This window comes from Pristis pectinata, chromosome 15, assembly GCF_009764475.1.
Source record: "Pristis pectinata isolate sPriPec2 chromosome 15, sPriPec2.1.pri, whole genome shotgun sequence".
Taxonomy (NCBI): domain Eukaryota; kingdom Metazoa; phylum Chordata; class Chondrichthyes; order Rhinopristiformes; family Pristidae; genus Pristis; species Pristis pectinata.
The window spans coordinates 28,340,661-28,360,077 of NC_067419.1; the positions used below are offsets into that span (position 1 = coordinate 28,340,661).

A 19,417-nucleotide genomic window follows, 5' to 3' on the forward strand; every position below is an offset into this window, starting at 1 on the left:
TTCCTCATCATTTTACTTTCCAAAATAACTATATTTTAGACATCACAGTTCAAGAGCAGTTTTGAAATTTTGACTTAAAATTCCATCAAGTAATCCTGTACATATTTAAAAATCATTATCCAGAAGGAAAGAGATCACAAAATAGAGGGGCTGATCATTTGTTTAGGGAGGAGGTGTGCAATAGAAAGGATTAATGTCATTAAATGTATTTTCTCTCCTTTGCCCTATGTAGATTCTTTTCTGATATATCTTCCCTCCATTTGCTGTTAAGAAATTATAAGTGGGTTTCCTGTCATGAAGTGAAATGTTATGCATAACAATAATGTGTTGTAATTATTACATAATTGGTTTCTGTTTACTCCGACAGAATGCAAGGTGTGGCGAAATCCACTAAATTTATTTAGAGGAGCAGAATATAATCGGTGAGTAATTCTGTGCGTACTGTACAATAGAGCATATGGAAATGTCTCATTTAATTGTATAATTATTATCTTTAAGCTGCATATATGATATAACATGTAATGTTACAAATGTCTGCTATAATCCTGTATTTCTCTGAACTGTTTGATTTTCATTTGCTGTACTTAATACTAAAAAAAATTGTTTGCAAAGATGCAACTGTAAGATTGTCCTATGAAAGCGTTACTAGCTACAACATTGATAAGATATCTTTATTAGTCATATGTACTGTACATCGAAACACAGAGTGAAATGCATCTTTTGCGTAGAGTGTTCTGGGGGCAGCCAACAAGTGTGGCCACACTTCCGGCACCAACAAAGCATGCCCACAACTTCCTAACCCGTATGTCTTTTTTGGACAGGTACTTCTTTCTCATTGTTAATGCAGCGTTAAACAATATTTTGTTTTCCAAAAGAAGGGAGTGTAATTTCTAGGACAAGAGTTTTTGTTTTGTTTTAAGCACTGTGATGGAGATTGTTGGTATTCAGCGAATCCTGGCACTTGTTAGTGGTAGTGTTTGATCATTGTTCCCTTGTATTCTTTCAAAGGTATACGTGGGTAACAGGAAGAGAACCACTGACTTACTATGACATGAATCTTTCTGCACAAGATCATCAGACCTTCTTCACATGTGAGACTGATCACTTACGGCCTGCAGACGCTAGTAAGAAGGACTGTAAGATCGAAAACTCATATATTTGTGAATATTGCTTCCTTTAATCACTGTTCGCCTGTTAAATATGTCGTTCAAAAACCAGGAGAAGGCACTGTGCACCCATCTGATTAGAGTGTGGAGTGGGCTGGTTGGCATAGATTTCAAGATGGTTGGTGGGTGGTTGCGTGTTGAGTGGGTGGTTAGAGGGACAAAGAGTGCCCACCTCCCTCTGGCAGCACTGTGGGTGTCACTGTTTGGACTTGTCCTCCTACTATCCTACCTGCAGATAATGGAGCACCCTGGCAAGATAACCATGACTCCATTTCTCCCAGTGATGACCAGCAAGGTAGAGTGGCACAACCCTCATTCCTTTCATCTGAAATGCACTAAAAACCTCTGGAATAAACATTGATGGATTGTTGGTTAAGTCTTGGCCAGGTTTCTCAGTAAGTCTCCTGATGTGTTTTAAAAGTCCTCTTAATAGTCAGCTGGACAGTCATCCCAAACACAGGCTACAGCTCTTTTACTAAGACAGCATTATATACCAACACCAACCAATCAGGCATATAAATATTCTCTCCACCACCATCCACTCCCTAATCTCTCCTAGGAAATAAATGTATGCGACGTTATATGCACATAAATTGTTTTCTGCAAATCTTTTCTTCTAAAACTGCAACAAAATATTCACTGTGCTTTTCTTTAATGGAAAGCAATCTTGCGTTGCTATGACATTTGTCTGAACCAATATTTATTGAAGTGTTCCTCTGTCCTGAATGCTTAATCATAAATTCATGAACATCAGATGATGCATTTCTGCCAGCTGCTTAGACATTTTAAGTCTCACAGTGGTGCTTGTAATCTGGAAGATAACACTGTTAAATTAATGTTTCTTTCAGCTTTAAGAAGCATTATTTCACACAGTGAAGCAAAAAAAAATTGTTTGGTATTCTACAAAAGCAAAAAATAAACTGCAAATTGCCATCAATTTTGTAAAATTGGTTTATAAATTCCATGTACAATATAACTTGTGCAAATGGAATATAACCTCCTTCTAACCCAGACATCTACTTATGATTTTTTTAATACTACTTGTGCTTAAATTAAACTATTTATGAAATATTAAAAGAGGCTCAAAGGTAAGAAAAGTGAAAAAGTTGGCAGGTGGTGAGTGAGCACCAATTTGAAGCTTCAGAGAGAGATCCCTGTACTCCTATCTAAAGCTTGATCTGCACTGTTAGATCAATAATTGTGAGTTCATTATAGATTTCATGAAATTGTTGGTGAGAGCACACCAGAATTCCCTTGATAATTAGTTTATTTTCCATTCATTCTCAGGAAGTGGGTGTCACTGTCAAGGCCAACATTTGTTGGCCATTCTTAATTGGTGGTGGCCTTTCTTCATGAGCTTCCAAGGGCTCATGCTATTAGATAGAGGCCTTCCTTCAATGACCCCCCCCCACCATCGAGGAAATCTTCAAGAGGTGGTGCCTTAAGAAGGTGGCATCCATTGCTAAGGACCCTCACCATCTGGGACATGCTCTCTTCTTGTTACTACCATCAGGGAGGAGGCACAGGAGCCTGAAGACCCACACTTGATGATTCAGAAACCACTTCTTCCCCTCCACCATCAGATTTCTGAACGGTCCATGAACACTACCTCATTGTTCCTTTATTTTTGCACTGTTTAATTTTTTTTTAATTTATAGTAATTTTATTCTTTGCACTGTACTGCTGCCGCAAAACAACAAATTTCACATCAAGTAAGTCGGTGATAATAAATCTGATTTTGATTCTGATGACAGCAGTGTGGTGTAAGTCCAGATCAAGGTGGTATGTTACTTGGGGAAACTGGTGCTTTTACACACTTGCTTTCTTCTTCAAACTATTTATTAATTTTCAAATTAGTACAAAATAATATATATAACATTAGTAATTTTACATATGGTGCAAAGAGATCGGGATAACAATCATAACAGTTAATATATATAATCACAAGGAGTAAAAAAAAGTAATCTAGACCTCCTGTTCTCTTATTAAGTGAACAAATACAAAAGGAAAGATTGAAAAAAAATGAAATTCAATTATATGAAAGAAGAACCCCCAAATCAAAAAAAAATTGATAATAAACCAAAAAAAACCCAAAAACTTCAAAAAAAAACTGGACTGATATTTCTTCAATTAAAAAGAAAAAGAAACATTACTATGTCGTCAACTCCACTCCTCTGCATTCAAGGGTTATTGAAAGGGATCTGAAAAAGGTCAGCTTATATCATATGAAAATATTGAATAAATGGACTCCAAACTTCCTCAAATTTAAGCGAAGGATCAACAGTACCACTCATAATTTTTTCTAAGTTTAAACATGCTATAGTTTGAGAAAACCACTGAAAAGTGGTGGGAGGTATTGGATCCTTCCATTTGAACAAAATGGATCGCTTGGCCATTAATGTGACAAAGGCGATCATACGACAAGCAGAAGCAGATAAATGGCGAGATTCCATCATTGGTAACCCAAAAATTGCAGTAATAGGATGAGGTTGTAAATCAATATTCAATACAGATGAAATAACGTTAAAAATATCTTTCCAATATTTTTCCAAAAGGGGCAGGACCAGAACATATGTGTCAGGGAAGCCACCTTGGAATTACATCTGTCACACTTAGGATTTGTATGATGATAAAAACGGGCTAACTTGTCCTTGGACATATGGGTCCTGTGAACCACCTTAAACTGTATCAAAGAGTGTCTAGCACACATTGAAGATGTATTAACTAATTGAAGAATTTTCTTCCATGTCTCTGTAGGTAAAAGTATCTGGAGTTCTCTTTCCCATTCATTCTTAATTTTATCAAGTTCCTCTGAACGTATTTTCATAATCCGATCATAAATTATTGCTATCAGGCCCTTCTGATAAGGATTAAAACCTAAAATTTTTTCCATAATTTCAATTTTATATGGTGTCGGAAAAGAAGGTAAAGTAACTTTTAAAAGATTTCTAATCTGTAAATATCGAAAAAAATGTGATCTAGGCAAATTGTGTTTATTAGACAACTGTTCAAAAGATAAAAAATAGTTAACAATGAATAACTCTCGAAAACATGTTATGCCCTTCATTTTCCATAAGGAAAAGGCTGAGTCAGTTCTAGATGGTTGAAAGAAAAAATTAGATTGAATAGAACTTGAACAGACTTGCTTTCTTTTGTCCCTTTGGGTGATGTAGTTTGTGGGTTTGGGAAGTGATGGTCCATTGTTAAATAACAGCAGTGGTATCTCTAGATAATGCAGTTATTGTATGTTTCTGGCTGATGATTAACTGTGAAAGGTACTAATCGAGTAGCTTTGTCCTTGAATGGTGTTGAAATTGTTTTGTTTAAACTGAACCCTTCTAAGAAATGGACACTATTCCATCATACTCTTTAGCTTTACCATGTAGCTAGTGGAGAGACTTTGGGAAGTCAGAAGATAAATCAACCAACACTAGAACCGCAGCCTCCACCTACTTGTAAAACAATGACTATTGTGCAGCTGGTGTTATTGCAAACTGTAAGTTGATAGTGGGGGGGGGGGGGGGGGGGGGGGGTTGTCAGCAGTGGTTATGCCATTGAGTATTTTGGTAAGCTGATTTAGATTCTCTCTTGCTGGAGAAGACCATTTAGTGCTGTAGATGTTGCTCATCACTTAGCCACTCAAGGTTGGACGTGGTCCGCATCATGCATTATTCAGGCAAGAACTGTTTTTTTAAACATGGGATATGGGTTTTGCTGTCAAGGCCGGCACTTAATACCTAATTTGTCACATGAAGATGTGGTGAGCATCAACTTGAATCCCTGGAGTCTGTGGTAAAAGTACACTGGCATTACTGGTGGGTCAGGAGTTGTAGGATTTTGATCCAGGGAGAATGATGGATTGTCTCTAGTTTAGATGGTCTGTAACTTGGAAGAAATCTTGAAGGTAGTGGTGTTCTCTTGCGCCTGGTATCCTTGTTCATTGCCCTAAGTGGTAGAAGTTGTGGGTTGTGAAGGTGCAGTTGAAGAAACCTTGACAGGTCATTACAGTGCATTTAGTAGATAGGTGCAGACTGCAGCCATGATGCACTGGTGGTGGACAGATTGAATGCTCAGGCTTGTGAATGGGATGTCAATCAATCTGCTTGTTTTGCTCTTGACAGGCTTCCTGAAAGTTGTTCAGCTGCACTGAAGCAAGTGGAAATTATTCCACTAGATTCCCACATGCCTTGTAGTTGGTGGAAAAACTTTGAGGAGTTAGGTGGTGATTCATTCGTGCAGAAAACACAGCCTTTGAACTGTTCCAGCTATGGTATTTATAACGTTAATCCAGTTAATTTTCCAGTTATTGAGTCCTCCAGAACATTGATGGTAATGTAATTAAATGTCAAGGGTAGGTGTTTAGATTCTTACTGGAATTGACCCATGTATGCATGTTACTTGCCACTCAATCAGCCCATGCCTAAATATTGACTAGGTCTTGCTGCAAACTGATGTATTCTGCTTCGATTTGTATTTTGAGGCGTCACAAATGAAACTGAATATTGGAGAGCGAGGAAAACAGTTCTGAGCAATGGAATCGTGTTCATAAAGCCTCTTGAAAGTAGTTCGACTTAACTTCAAAATGACTATCCCACAAGAGTGCTGTCTTCATAATGATGCAATCTAGTGAGAGCTACAAGATTAACTCAGTGAAGTGAATTTTTAGATTCGTGTATTTCTTTTTCGTGGGTCATTGTTAGAGTTTTATTACTGTCTCCATTATCCTTTTGTTCAGAAGAATGCTGCCAGAGCCAAATCGTTTACTAGTTCTCGCAAAGTGAAGAAAGGTTATTGCTACATTTGATGCACCTCAATTAGAAATTGTTTGTAGATTAATGCCTGGGAAAAGGGTAGGTGAACTTTCAAATTCCAGTGACGTGTTCCATCTTGTTTTGAATAATGCTTTTATTTCATTTGAACAGTAATGCAAAAAGCTTGGAGAGAGAGGAACCCACAAGCAAGAATCTCAGCAGCACATGAAGCCTTAGAATTAAATGAGTGAGTGATGTTTTTGCTTTATGCGTTTGTCCCTTTTTATAACTAGAAGTTCTGATCAATTGTTCCAGTGAATTTGATGTATACTCTGAACATGGCCTGGCTATCCAAATGCAACCTACTTCTTGGCAATATATCCAATATGAAGTAAGGGTCCACCCTTGTTTTAATGCTGATGTACTCTGATCAACATTTTGTACATTTTTTTAATTTCCACTGAGTTCTGACCAGACCACTATCCGCTTTCCACCCAGGATATTTTACCATTGGCGTCCACTGCTACAGCCGCTGCAAGCAAAAAGAAGGACCCAAAATGGAATAAAGTTCACAATGTATGTTCCTAAAGAGTTACCTGGGAGTGATTTTAAGGCTGTATCAAAAGTAGGATGACAGTGATGAACTGCTTGAGCTGTGCTCTTGTGATTTGTGACATTATCTGAACTACTCAAAGAAATCACTGCGTCTTAATCACTCCTGGGTGTCCATTATTGTCCATTCCATTGAATTGTCTTGGCATCACACCAGCTGGTCTGAGAATTGTACAATCTGGCACTCATATTTAATTCACTCACTGAGCCCCGTTCTGCAGAAGGCTTCTCACATCATTGCAGTAACAGAAAGGTTTCAGTGTTTGGCTTATTAGCTGCTCATCAACATTTATATATATTAAAAACTAACAATAAGATCCAGCTCGTTTAGCATGACACCAACATGTCCCTGTGTGCACATTTAACAGGAATTAATATTCTGATGACCACTGTTTAATTAATTGTTTTTATAATCACTAAAACATTCATTGGCCAAGACAGTTGGTTGACATTGTCCTACTTTTGAATATCATTCCACTTTGATTTTTCAAGGTGAGAATTCTTAGCATTGCTAGCATCCTATAAATTGTTTTATTCCAGGTTAAAAGTTCCAAATGACTTAGTCAATCAGCTCCCCTTTCAAAATAGCCAAGTAGCCATTTCTTGACTGTGAGCCTGTAGAGGGAATTTTAGATTCTCTGACTGGAGATAAAGAAACAAAATAAGATGGCCAGTCTCTTATGCTATTTGATCTAATGTTCATAATTTGTAGTCATACTGCTAACTAACAAGCATTTAGAAAACTTAAACCTAATAATTTTACTTTCAATGTAATGCATTTGTTTCTGGTCTCTTAGACCTGTAGTTTTGCAAATATGGGTGAGTAATGAGTAGTTTTCATATTTTACAGGAAATAAAATGAGCCACATAATGCTGAAAATCTTAACTGGCATTATCATTATCCTTTAATTAAGTCTCAGTAACAATTGCACACAGTGTATTTGTTTAATAAGTGTGTCTTGAATATCTTAATAAATTAAAATGCAGAAGAAATTGTCAAGAGTGGCAGTGGGTAATTAAATAGTATAGTGGAGAACGGGAGTCCTGTAGTCAATGGGTATGGGACTAGAATAATAACTCAGAATCATGAGTTCAAATCCCACACTGGGATATGTGAGGTGAATGCAATAAAGTCTGATGATTTGTGGACCGGCACCTAGCCAGTGACTGAAAAGATGTCAAAATCTTGCGAGTTCACTCATGTCCTACAAGGAAGAATCCTGGAATCTCTGCTCGATCTGGTCTGCATATGAGACCAACCACACAACTCTGGTTTTTGAAGTGCTTACCACAATCTTCTCAGAGCAACCAAGGTTGGGTTTACAAGTCTTGCCTACATCCTAAGAATATAAAAAAAAATATTGTCATTCTTGGGGTTTAGTTTTTATTGAGAGAACTTTAATTGAGTCACTTGCTGACATTTCTCTTAATCATGTGGAATTATGCTACAAATCTGTTTTATAAGAATAACATGCCAAGCATATGAAATTGCAATGCACTCAACCTAAAACAGATTAGTGCAGTATACAATAGTATTGTGTGCAGATTTATCTAATACTGTGCCAAAAATCACTAAAAATTTTGTTGGCTGGAATGGTTGGTTGATACATACTTACTGATGCTGATTGTTAAACCACTTTGCCTAATGCCAATCTTGTGAAACACAAAACTAGATGTGTAGAGACGAACTTCCCTCTGTGGATGGGTTGTAGTAAAATTATAAAACTGTTCATCAAGATTTGTCTCACAATTTTGTTACACTTGTATTAAATCTAGCTATAAATATTGATGAATAATATTCAGATTATTAGCATGCAACTCTGCAAAATGGCTACAACTGAATGGTTCAGATGTCAATCTAGATTCAGCTTCTGAAACCTGTCCTTTATACTAGAAGAGTTAGCTTTGGAAATTGACAATCACAGCTCCAAATGGGTTTCTCTCAAATGACTGCATAGTCACCACATTGAGGCAAAATTTACATCAGATCCGTAAATAAAGTGAAGACATTTGCAGTCATTTGAAATTTCATTTCAAATTTATTCTGATCTTCCAGTAGTTAAAAGGAAGTTCAGCTACTGAAAGCAGTAATGGTGCATATATGTCATTTGCATAACTTTTGCACTTTGTATTTGAAAGACTGAGTAAATTATGTCACCATCTTTTCTCAAGAATGATCGTGGTCTTTCAAGTAGAACATCACTGATCTTGAATAATGTATCTGTTACGGTGTTCCGTGCTTGTGCACATTTGGACATACGTTTAAGGTGAGAGGGAGAAAGTTTAAAGGAGATGTCTGGGGCAAGTTTTTTTACATGGAGGGTGGTAGGTGCCTGAAACACACTGCCAGGGGTAGTGGTGGAAGTAGTTATGATAGTGGTGCTTAAGAGGCTTTTAGGTAGACACATGAATATACAGGGAATGGAGAGATATTGATCATGTGCATGCAGAAGAGATTTAGTTTAATTTGACATCGTGTTCGGCACAGATATCGTGGGCCAAAGAGCCTGTTCCTTTGCTGAACTGTTCTATGTGAGACCACTGCTAAATGTGGAGAATCAACGTTGCATTTGTTGGCTAAGGCCAAAGACCCTTACATTACCAATGTCCTTTGAGGGAGGAAATCTGTTCTTATTTTGCTGGTCTGATTTCTGTCTCCAGCAAAGAGATTGACCCTTTGGAATGGCCTAGCCAATCACTCCATTCAAGGATAATTAAAACTCTGAGAGTGTAATGGCAATCCTCCACCTTGAACTGCTGCAGTCCTTCTGGTGAAGGTATTTCCACAGCGCTATTGGGTAGGGAGTTTCAAGATTTAGCCCCAGTGATGATGAAGCAATGACATTACGTTTCCAAGTCAGGGTTGTGGAGGGAAATCTGCTGGTGGTTGTGTCCCATGTACCTGCTGCCCTTCACCTACTTGATGGTGAAGGTCATGGGTTTGGGAGAGGCTATCTGAGTAGCCTAGGCGAGTAACTGTAGGGTATTTTGCAGTTTGTACACAGTGCAGCCAGTGCACTGTTGGTAGAGAGAATGAAGATGTAAGAGTGATGCATGACCCATAAATCTTGACTTTTCCAGTGACAGTCATATGCTGAAAACAAGTCAGCTTATGTAAAGAAAGCCCATTTTATAACATTATCAGTGCAGTAATTTCAGAAGAGCCCAAGTGTAATAAGGTATAAATCTTTTTACAGGTGTGCAACTGCATATATTCTTTTGGCTGAAGAAGAAGCTACTACCATTGTGGAAGCAGAAAGACTTTTTAAGCAGGCACTAAAGGCAGGAGAGGTTTGTTATAGACGCAGTCAACAACTGCAGCATCACGGAGCACAGTATGAAGCACAACACAGTAAGTACCCTGCCTGTGGCAAACTGAAACTGTCCACCTTTGATTTCAATTTTGGTTCACACAAGGTCTCTCTTACTTCATTTCTTGGAGCTTTTGGTTAGAGATTGCAAAAGGTCACGATGTAGATTAGACAAAATAGGAAATAAAAGAAATACCTGAGTGGGGACTGTTGCTGGTGATTATGGAGCAGATACAGTATTGGCAGTAGAAATATAAGTGCCAGGAGAATATAGCCAAGGTGCTAAGAACAAGTTTGATATAGATATACTTTGCCAGTTACTCTGCTTGCCACCTGTGTTGAGAGCATTGCAGCTGTAGTACTTACTGCACTTACAGTTGCTGTAAAGAAGGCAGGGTGGCTGTTATTCTGCACATCTATTAAAGCGGACATCAAAGTGATACTTTACTCTGTTTGGTGGAGGTCTCTGGAAAATAGGTGTTGGGAGTTACTGGAATTTCTTGACTTCAAGGGAGTGGGATTCCACATTCAGTTTGGGAAGGGCTGTTAAAGTACCTTGAAAGAAAGGACTGGAATTTAGAGATCCTTCACTGAGAAGAAGCTGATTATTTAAATGTCTTTGTTGAGAATTCAGCATTCCCCTCAGGTTCAGAGAATGTAGGGAGATGGTGACAGAGGACACAAACCTCTCTGGGGATAGTGTGAAGAACCACTGATTTTCCTGTTATTGAGTTACTTAAGTTGGGGGTATTAGTGGGGCACAGTTTGAGACATTGATATTCTGCAAAGTGTCCTAAACACCAACAAGGTTTAAATTAATCTAAGAATTTTCACATTCAAAATATCTTTTAAAATCTTGAATCTCGAAGGCGACTGGTGTGAATATTAATATCTTGGTCTAAACTTGCTGCGTTCATTTCATTTTTATTTAGGAAACAATTGATCATCCCTTCAAAAAGGTGAGAAGCAGATGATGTAATGTGGAATAGTAAAACAACCACTGTGTTTGCAATAGTCCATTTAAAACTAAATAAATAAAGCTACACAATTAAATAATTTTAGTGTTACTTTAAGACCATTGGGGTGTTATAAATTAAATCTGTGGGGAGATGGCAGTAAATTTTTTATCGCCATTCACAAGACAGACCATAACTCGCTTATGGAAATAATGCCCTACTTCATTTCCCTCCACAGTCATGTATTTATTTTTCACTTTCTCATTATGTATTTGCACAGCATCTCATGAGAATGTGTTATTTAGAAGTCGTGACACTAAGAAGTTAAGTTCTACCATTTTAATTCCCTAGTACTTAAGAGGGAAAAGCAAGGTAGCAACCCCTGCCTTTTGCTCTGTTCCAGACAACCAAGCTAAACATAGCTTGTGTAGGAGTCCAGGGAGTAAATGTTTGAAGCTTTATTTTTTGTCAGGTAATGGTGTGGAACACAGAACAACCTGGTTCAAGATGGGGGAAAAAACAGGGAGTTAAACCAACCTGAATCAAAGACATGGTGATGAGAGTATAAGACAGGGAATTGTGGCACTGGCAGATGTTTCTGGTCATAATCTTGTTCTTGTTATTGTTGCATTCAGGTGCACTCAGCTTTCTCATTTTCATCCTGAGAAAAAGTGGCCATGATTACCCTGAGTGGTAAAACCTCCTGAAATGTATTCTGATAATGACATATTTATTTATATTTCCACTTAGAGCTCTTCCTAATCCTGCTGTGTTATCAGATGATTAAATTGTTGAGTAATTAGGTGAGGGATATTGTCAGATGGATACCTTGTAAAGCCCTGTCTTGTAGTGACAGACAGGCTACATGGGTGTAAATTCAGATCGGAGGATAAGAGACAAGAAAGCCTAGTATCCTCTTGAGGACAGAAAACACTTTTTACAGTCTCTTGGTCAAACAACATTTTGCATTCACTCGTATATCTCTTTGCACAAATTAATAATAGTTAGAAAAAAGAAGAGAAAATTGAAGGAACCTCAGAATGTATAAACACTCCTGGGGCCAAAGTAAACCTATTGTAGATGTCCTCAATTTAGTTTTTAAACTTAGAATCTGGTTCAAATGAATCTTTCAGTTTATTATCCTTTTACAAACAGACAGTATTCGTTTTTTCTGTAGATGCACTTTATTAAACCATATTTTTAAAAAATCAGAATAAGGGCTAAATTGCAGTATTCTTTGACTAAAGTAAAGAAATAGTTGTTACTTTTTAAAATGCAGAATTCTGATGCAGCAAAGTAACTGAAGATGTAATGAGGTAGATCAGCTCTGATCTGATTAAATGGAGGCACAGGCTATAGGCACTGAATAAGCAACCACTGTTCCAAGTTCATCAATAAATGGCTGTCTTCTCAAAACAAAATGTGCATTTAAATACATGGTGCTTGTCTTTCAGGGCGGGACACAAACGTCTTAGTTTATATTAAAAGAAGATTGGCAATGTGTTCGAGAAAACTGGGAAGGACAAGAGAAGCAGTGAAAATGATGCGAGATGTGAGTAGAAGTAGAAATTGACAGCATAATACAAGCAAGGCTCATTGCAGCTAATATACAGTTTATTGGGCCGAAATGCTTTAACTGTCAGAAAGTTGGTGCAATGTGAAGACCACAAGACTGATTCTACCACCTATTTGAGGCTAATGTAGGTTCTGGAATGCCTGTGGCTGTATTTACTAGTCATGCCATTTAAATGTCATTACCCATGGCCATGAAGGAAAACACATAGGAGCCAATATATATTGGTACTTGATGTTCTCCTTCTGAGCTATTTTTCCTATTTGAGCACTTGCAGACAACTTACTGACTTCAAATTTTAAACAGAATTGTGTTTTAGTGCATAATTAATGTGTTTTTCTGTTCAATAAATAAAGATCTGTAAAAGGTAAACATTAACATTTTTAGATTCTGACAAAGTACTGCACACATCTCCCCATTACTCAACGTTGTACACAGTGGACAAAGTGTTGTAAAGAATTAAATAAGCTATTCACAGGCATTAAACTTAGATTTAGAGTCTTTGGAAAAACTAGCTGAACAAAATAACCTAATATATGCTGTGATAACATATTGATACACTGAAGGATCAGCACAAAATACAAAATCAGACCAAAGTTTACTGCAACCTTCAACACAAATGGAGAAAGTTCTAAACTATTGAAAATCCATAACTCAAAATTTGCCAACTTAGTTTGCAATTTCCTTTTTAAAGTTCTGTGTTATTACCTCTTCCACAATGTAACTCTCAGTTTGGTTATTTTACAGCTGATGAAGGAATTCCCCCTCCTCAGCATGTTCAATATTCATGAAAATTTACTGGAGGCACTTTTAGAGTTACAAGCCTATGCTGATGTGCAAGCAGTATTAGCTAAATATGATGGTGAGTCCTTGTACATCCTAGAGTAAAGGTGGGAAGATGTTTCATCGTTCTGCTTTAATAATAATTTTCGTTTCTACAGTGTCTTTAACACAGTAAGTCATTCTGAAGCACTTCACAAGAACTTTAATAATGTGGTCCAATAGGTACAGAATTGCTGTTTTCTCCCTTGTTCTCTTCAATTTGTAGACTCTTGCTAGAGGTACTGCTCCATAGAAGCATGACCACAGAGCCTCTCTTTGAAAGGGAAACCAGATTCTGAATGTTGCAAGCTATTTAATCATGGAGGGGACAGTGGTAGATGCATCCATGGCTTCATCCAACATCTCCAAGTGTAAAGTTTCCAGCAGGCCTCTCTCGATAGCAGGCAATTCATTAATTCCTTCAATGTTTTTCTCCCCCTAACCTACGATTGTTGAGGCAACTGGTAGAGTGATAATTGTTACTGAGGTGAAGGGATTGAATGTGGAATATTTAAGGCTGAATGCCTTAGCACAAAACTGTGTGGTGCTTTTTCTAACTTAGCGGATGTGCTTGAAGTTATTTTTAATAATATAACTTTGTATTGACTGTGAAAGGGTAATGATCATCAATGATGAGATGTCATTCACATATGACCAGACAGAAGGTATCATGAGGACTATGCAGTTATCTTGTTGGACAAGTCATTAAAAGTCTTAACTTAGTAATCCAGACAGCACAATTCAACATTAAAATTTAGAAGCAAAATAACTTATCAGTGAATATGACCATGAAGTTGGAATGTTTTAAAAGCCCAAATGGTTTACTAACATTCTTTAAAGAAGAAAACTAGTCCAGTCCTTATCTAGTGCTACCTTATGTCATTCTTGTCCTATACCAATATAACGAACTCTGCCTCTTGACTGTTGTATGAAGTGATGTACTTATCCACTGCGTTGTATCAAGCCAATATTTTTCTCAGACCAACTAAAAAGAGTCAATAAATGCCTGCTTGTCAGCAGTACATGTGATGGAGATGGGGCTTTTGTCATTGGAAAGCAAAGAGTCTTTGAATGAATGAGGGGCTGAAAGATAACGCAGCTTGTCATATTGTAAGAACCTGCACAATTCTGCACGTCAAACTTCTCAATCTGTGTTAGAATTCACAGGCACTGAAGAAAATTACTCCTAATTTTCAATGAAAACTGAAAAGGCTCGAAACAAATTGAATGTCAGTCTGTATCTGTGGAGAGTATCTCAGATTGATGACTTTTTGTGAAATCATGTGAAACAATTTATTTGTAATTCTCATTCCTAGTATAATTTGAGAAATGATTTCATGTGCTCTTATAGGTTTTAGCTATCAATTCTGTTTTAATGCAAGCATTCTTCAAGGATACCTGAAGAATGCTGGTGTGAAACCATCAATCAGCAAGAATTAGATAGTTTTGGGCATTAATATTCTGATGTTAAATTCCCCCAAAGATGATATTGTTGATATCTTTGTTGCTATGCACATTGCTAAGCAACAGCATCGATATTTGCCGTTGCTGTGTATTCAAGGGAGCGCGGCTTAATTAATGACATCGTGAATTCGATTTCTGAAGGTCAGTCTGCATTAGGAAAGACTTTGCTAATATCTGAGGTTTTTCAAGGAGTGGCCCATAACATGGAAAATGACTTTTTATTTCACTTGTTGTATTTTGGGAACCTCTGTATCTGCATTTATTTGTGTTGCATTTCAGTTTTACTTATTGTAATGTTGCCAACTAGTGTTAGTTTGCTTATCAGGCCAGTTAGTTTTTGTCATCCTGATGTGAGTTTGTTGCCAAGGTGATGTTAATGTTTAGCTCATTTTGTTTTACGACAGTTAACTATTCTGCTCTGTAGTATTTAATCAACAAAACTGTTTTTCTGAGTATACATTTGCTATACGTTTTAATTACAAATTCTGGCAATTCAGCAGACTGGAGCAGCAAGCAACAAAGACCACGGAAGTCTTTGCTAGTCATGCCAGGGAAGATAGTCAGAGATGTGCTACAATTGCCTCTGGCATCCTTGAATCAGGGAGGGGAAAAATCTGCCAAGTTATTGGTTTGAAGGATGAACTTGGATTTGGCTCCATTGCCCTCAATGATTGAGTGCCTGCAGGCATTCATTGCCTATAGCAGTGTTGATGGCCATATGGTAGCAAAGGTGACCAGTTCTCTTTCAATCCTCAGAGGTACAAAGTAGAGGAAAAAAAACTGACAAAACAAAGGATTGAAAATACTTGGTGCTTTGCTTTGGTCTGTGATCACTATTAATATTTCACTACACATTATATTTACCAGATGAAGAATTCTAAGAAGATTTATTTTAAAATAGAACAGAGTGCTGAAAAAGTAATATATTGTCTAGAATGACATTATGTACGTTTTAGACTCTCTGTACCGAATGTTAAGCAGGCAGTTTGCAAACTGTAACACCAGAGTATCGTAAAAAAAATCATTGCAAAAGCATGCACATTCTGCCAGTAAAGCACTTGACATGTCTGGGTATTTTTAAAAAAATGTTCACATATACAAAGAGTAATTTATTGGATTGCAATTTGTGTGCAAAAGTTTGGCAATATTTGAATTCCAGGCAATGACTTATGACCCCAATCTGAAATGATTTAGGGATAATAATCAGGAATTCCTTAAAACTTATTTTAATAAATATTCTCCATTTTTGCAGTACTTATTTGAATCTTACTGTGATAAAGCCTATGAACGCTATGAAACTTACCACCCAGAGCAGCATGCACTTCCAAGCTCCCTTTCAAGGCATGTACAATCCAAAACTGGAAATGCATTGCTGTTATTTGAGAAGTGGAAAAATATTAAATGTGTGCTATCTGATCAGCATATTGTGACAGATTACAATTTTGTTTTAGTCTGCAGTAATTTATATTTCAAGGGTTCCAAAATGCTATAGAAATAAGCAACATAGCTGAACACAACTAAGCTAATAAAGGTATCACAAATAATTGACACAATGTGACCAAGATGATACATTATTTTCTGAGGTGGATTATTTATTGGAATTTTTTCTGCATAATATACAGTGTTTTGGATCAATTAGCAAAATGAATGTATGTGTAAATCAATCCAATGAAGAACAAATGTTTGTGGAAACACTCAATGTATTGTTAAGATGTTTGTGCTATACTGCTGTCATATAATTATTGCTTTTTCCTTTTGTAATAGATATTAGCCTACCAAAGTCAGCAACAATATGTTATACAGCTGCACTACTTAAAGCAAGAGCAGTCTCTGACAAGTAAGTATCCTTAAAACTGTTAGTATTAGAAAAATGTCAAGAATGAAATTTTTAATCAAAAAGACTGGACCAGATATGATACTTTCCCAAAAATTTCAAAATAGGTTATGTGTACATTAACTTAAAAGTTGGAAGTCTCACTCTAAATAAATAAATGAAAGATATTTGATAAGTGTGGGAGTGGTTATGAAATTATAATCTCATGTGGTTATCCATTATATCCATTAATCTCTCCCAAGTCTCCATTGTTTAACTTATGTGTAAACCACCTGATGGATTTACAATGTAAATGGGTTTTTTTAATTCGAAACTGCAAAAGGTCTCTTTCTAGCTAAGGAATGAGGGGAAAGTAAAAGTCATAAGTGATTGGAAAGGACAGTCGGGTGTTGTACAGAAGGCCAATTCACTTCTAACGTTTTCCCAAGCGTGCCCGATCTAACTATGACTCCTAATACTGTTTAGGGACAACTCTTTGACATATATATTAAACCCCTGTGAAAGCTGAGCAATAACCAGTTGGTGCAGTTGAATATTTGAGTCCCTCTCCTATGTTATGAGACTTCAGGGAGCTCTGTGTGTCATCTTGTATGTTCGTCAGTGCTTCACGGGGCTGTATGGTTTCATGATATAAATTGTGGTGAACGGTTTTGCTGCTGTTCTAGATTCTCACCAGAGGCTGCCTCCAGGCGAGGGCTGAGCACTGCAGAGATGAATGCTGTAGAAGCAATACACAGAGCAGTAGAGTTTAACCCACATGTTCCCAAAGTGAGTTGCTGCTCTTTTCTCCATTAGCTCTCATTCTAATAGCTTTGTCTGGGAGTGCTTTAGTAGGGCTTCTGTGGAGTATCATTGACTTGCAGTCTCTTAGAGTGTGCCATTAGAGAATTCATTAAAAAGGAATTGTTACCACCTATGGGGTTGGAAGGCAGTGAGGAAAGTTGCAGTGACTGACAAGTCAGCTTAAAACTCGCAGTTAAATTAATTCTAAGACGGTGTTAAAATACTGTCTGAAAATGGAATAACAGATATGGGCTTTTTAGTTCACTCTGAAAGAAATAATTATGTAAAACGTGATCAACTGAATAACTTTATTTACAATGTATGGTTTTCCAATACAATGATATTTTAAAAAATACTTTCTCTTTAGTATTTATTAGAAATGAAAAGTTTAATACTGCCACCAGAACATATTTTGAAGAGAGGAGACAGTGAAGCAATAGCGTATGCATTCTTCCATCTTCAACACTGGAAACGGGTAGAAGGAGCCCTCAACCTATTACACTGTACTTGGGAGGGAAGTAAGTGCCTTTTAGAAGTTGTTCGTCAGAGCTATTTAGTCCAAATCCATTGTACTTTATTAGTTCTGTGATGTTTTCTTTTCCCAAGTAAATAACATACTCCCGCCACAGATCTGGTAAGAGTGCATCAATTGACAGTTAAGTTTGGGGCATCCACACATAGGTAGTTTGTTCAAATTGAGCAGTTCTTGCCTCCGTCCTGATGAAGGGTTTCGATCCAAAATGTCGACTATTTCCCTCCATGGATGCTGCCTGACCTGCTGAGTTCCTCCAGCATTTTGTGTGTGTTGCTCCAGATTCCAGCATCTGCAGAATCTCTTGTGCCTTGCCTCCACTCCCTAGTTACTGTTACAGAAATGCCCTACTCAGTGGCTGAGCATAGAATCGGTTTTGCTCATACAAAATCATATGGTGGCACTGCCATCTCCGTGCTGGAAAAATGTAGGTTCAAATTCCATTCCAATACGTAGACAGGGAGAATGCTGCACTGTTGGAATGCCATCTATTGGTTGAGACATTAAGACTGAGGCCTGGTCTGCCCTATCAGGTAGATATAAAGGATCCTGTGGGACTGATTCAAAGAGCAATGTTGATCTACCAGTTGTCCTGCCAACATCATTAGGATAGATTATCTGTTAATTATCTGTGGGAACCTTTCTATATTAGACCAGTGCTACATTTCAAAAAGCTCTTTGGATTGCCAAAGTCATAAATTACACTCTGTAGATGTATTTTTATTTCAACAACTGCTTGAGATGAAAGATATTGCAATATTGGCTCTTCCGGTGTTAGCCACTTGGTGGCAATATAGATTGTGTCTTCTCTCTTCAGATAGCATTGATTAGTTACCACAAACTTCAATGGCAACCTGACCCAGAGGACTATCTCTGGAGTACAAAGGAAATTGTTTAGTCTACGGAAGTTCAGAGAGGTTATTCTCCTTTCCACAAACCTTTTGTCTGAAGAATATTTCTTTCTTTAAACCAAGACGTTTCACTGGTTATGAGTGAGCTGTTGATAACTTCTTTGTTGAATTCAGTCCAGAATCCAACTGGGGTCTGAACTGTTGATGTGAGTTGCTAGGTTGTTTGTGCAGGCCCAAGACTGTTTCTTGCTTATATATAAAATGTTTCTCCATAATTTCCTGCCATAATAATGGCAAGAGCAATTTGTGTTTGCGTTTTATTAGAAACAGTCTCGATAGCCATATCTGGTTTAGAATCATGGAACAGAAATGTTATGACACAGACAGAGGAAATTTGGCCCATCATGTCCGTGCCATCTCTTAGGAGAACAATCCAGTTAGTGGCTTTCCCTGGCACATTACATGTAGTTCTGCAGATTATTCCTCCTATCCAATTCCCACTTAAGCGCCCGATTAAGTCTGCTTCTACTAGTCATTGAGGCAGAGAGTTACAGATCAGAATCATTCTTTGTATAATGAAGGTTTTTACTCACATTCTATCCACATTACCCTAAGGCTCTGAAGACCTAACCCTGACACTTAGTCTTCATCAGACAAAGGTTCTTAAACTTGAAGTATCGGCTCTATTTCTCTATCCATAGAGAAATAGAGCCTGCTGAGAGTTCCTAGCATTTTCTGTTTTTATTTCAGATTTCCAGCAAC

At 37.4% G+C, this 19,417-nt stretch overlaps 1 protein-coding gene across 12 annotated transcripts in view; it reads left to right on the forward strand.

Moving 5' to 3' along the window:
• The window catches only part of LOC127578202 (suppressor of tumorigenicity 7 protein homolog), a 147,633-nt gene that overhangs the window by 114,337 nt on the left and 13,879 nt on the right, over positions 1–19,417 (forward strand). For 9 of the 12 annotated variants that reach the window (XM_052029927.1, XM_052029922.1, XM_052029919.1 and 6 more), the window contains exons 4-13: positions 368–422; positions 1,009–1,136; positions 6,089–6,164; positions 6,416–6,493; positions 9,727–9,881; positions 12,251–12,348; positions 13,117–13,231; positions 16,420–16,492; positions 17,155–17,257; positions 17,640–17,790. In XM_052029927.1, coding sequence (XP_051885887.1) covers positions 368–422; positions 1,009–1,136; positions 6,089–6,164; positions 6,416–6,493; positions 9,727–9,881; positions 12,251–12,348; positions 13,117–13,231; positions 16,420–16,492; positions 17,155–17,257; positions 17,640–17,790 — 1,032 coding nt within the window. The remainder of the gene's footprint in view (positions 1–367; positions 423–1,008; positions 1,137–6,088; positions 6,165–6,415; positions 6,494–9,726; positions 9,882–12,250; positions 12,349–13,116; positions 13,232–16,419; positions 16,493–17,154; positions 17,258–17,639; positions 17,791–19,417) is intronic. The other 3 variants (XM_052029917.1, XM_052029920.1, XM_052029921.1) reach the window with 3 other exon arrangements.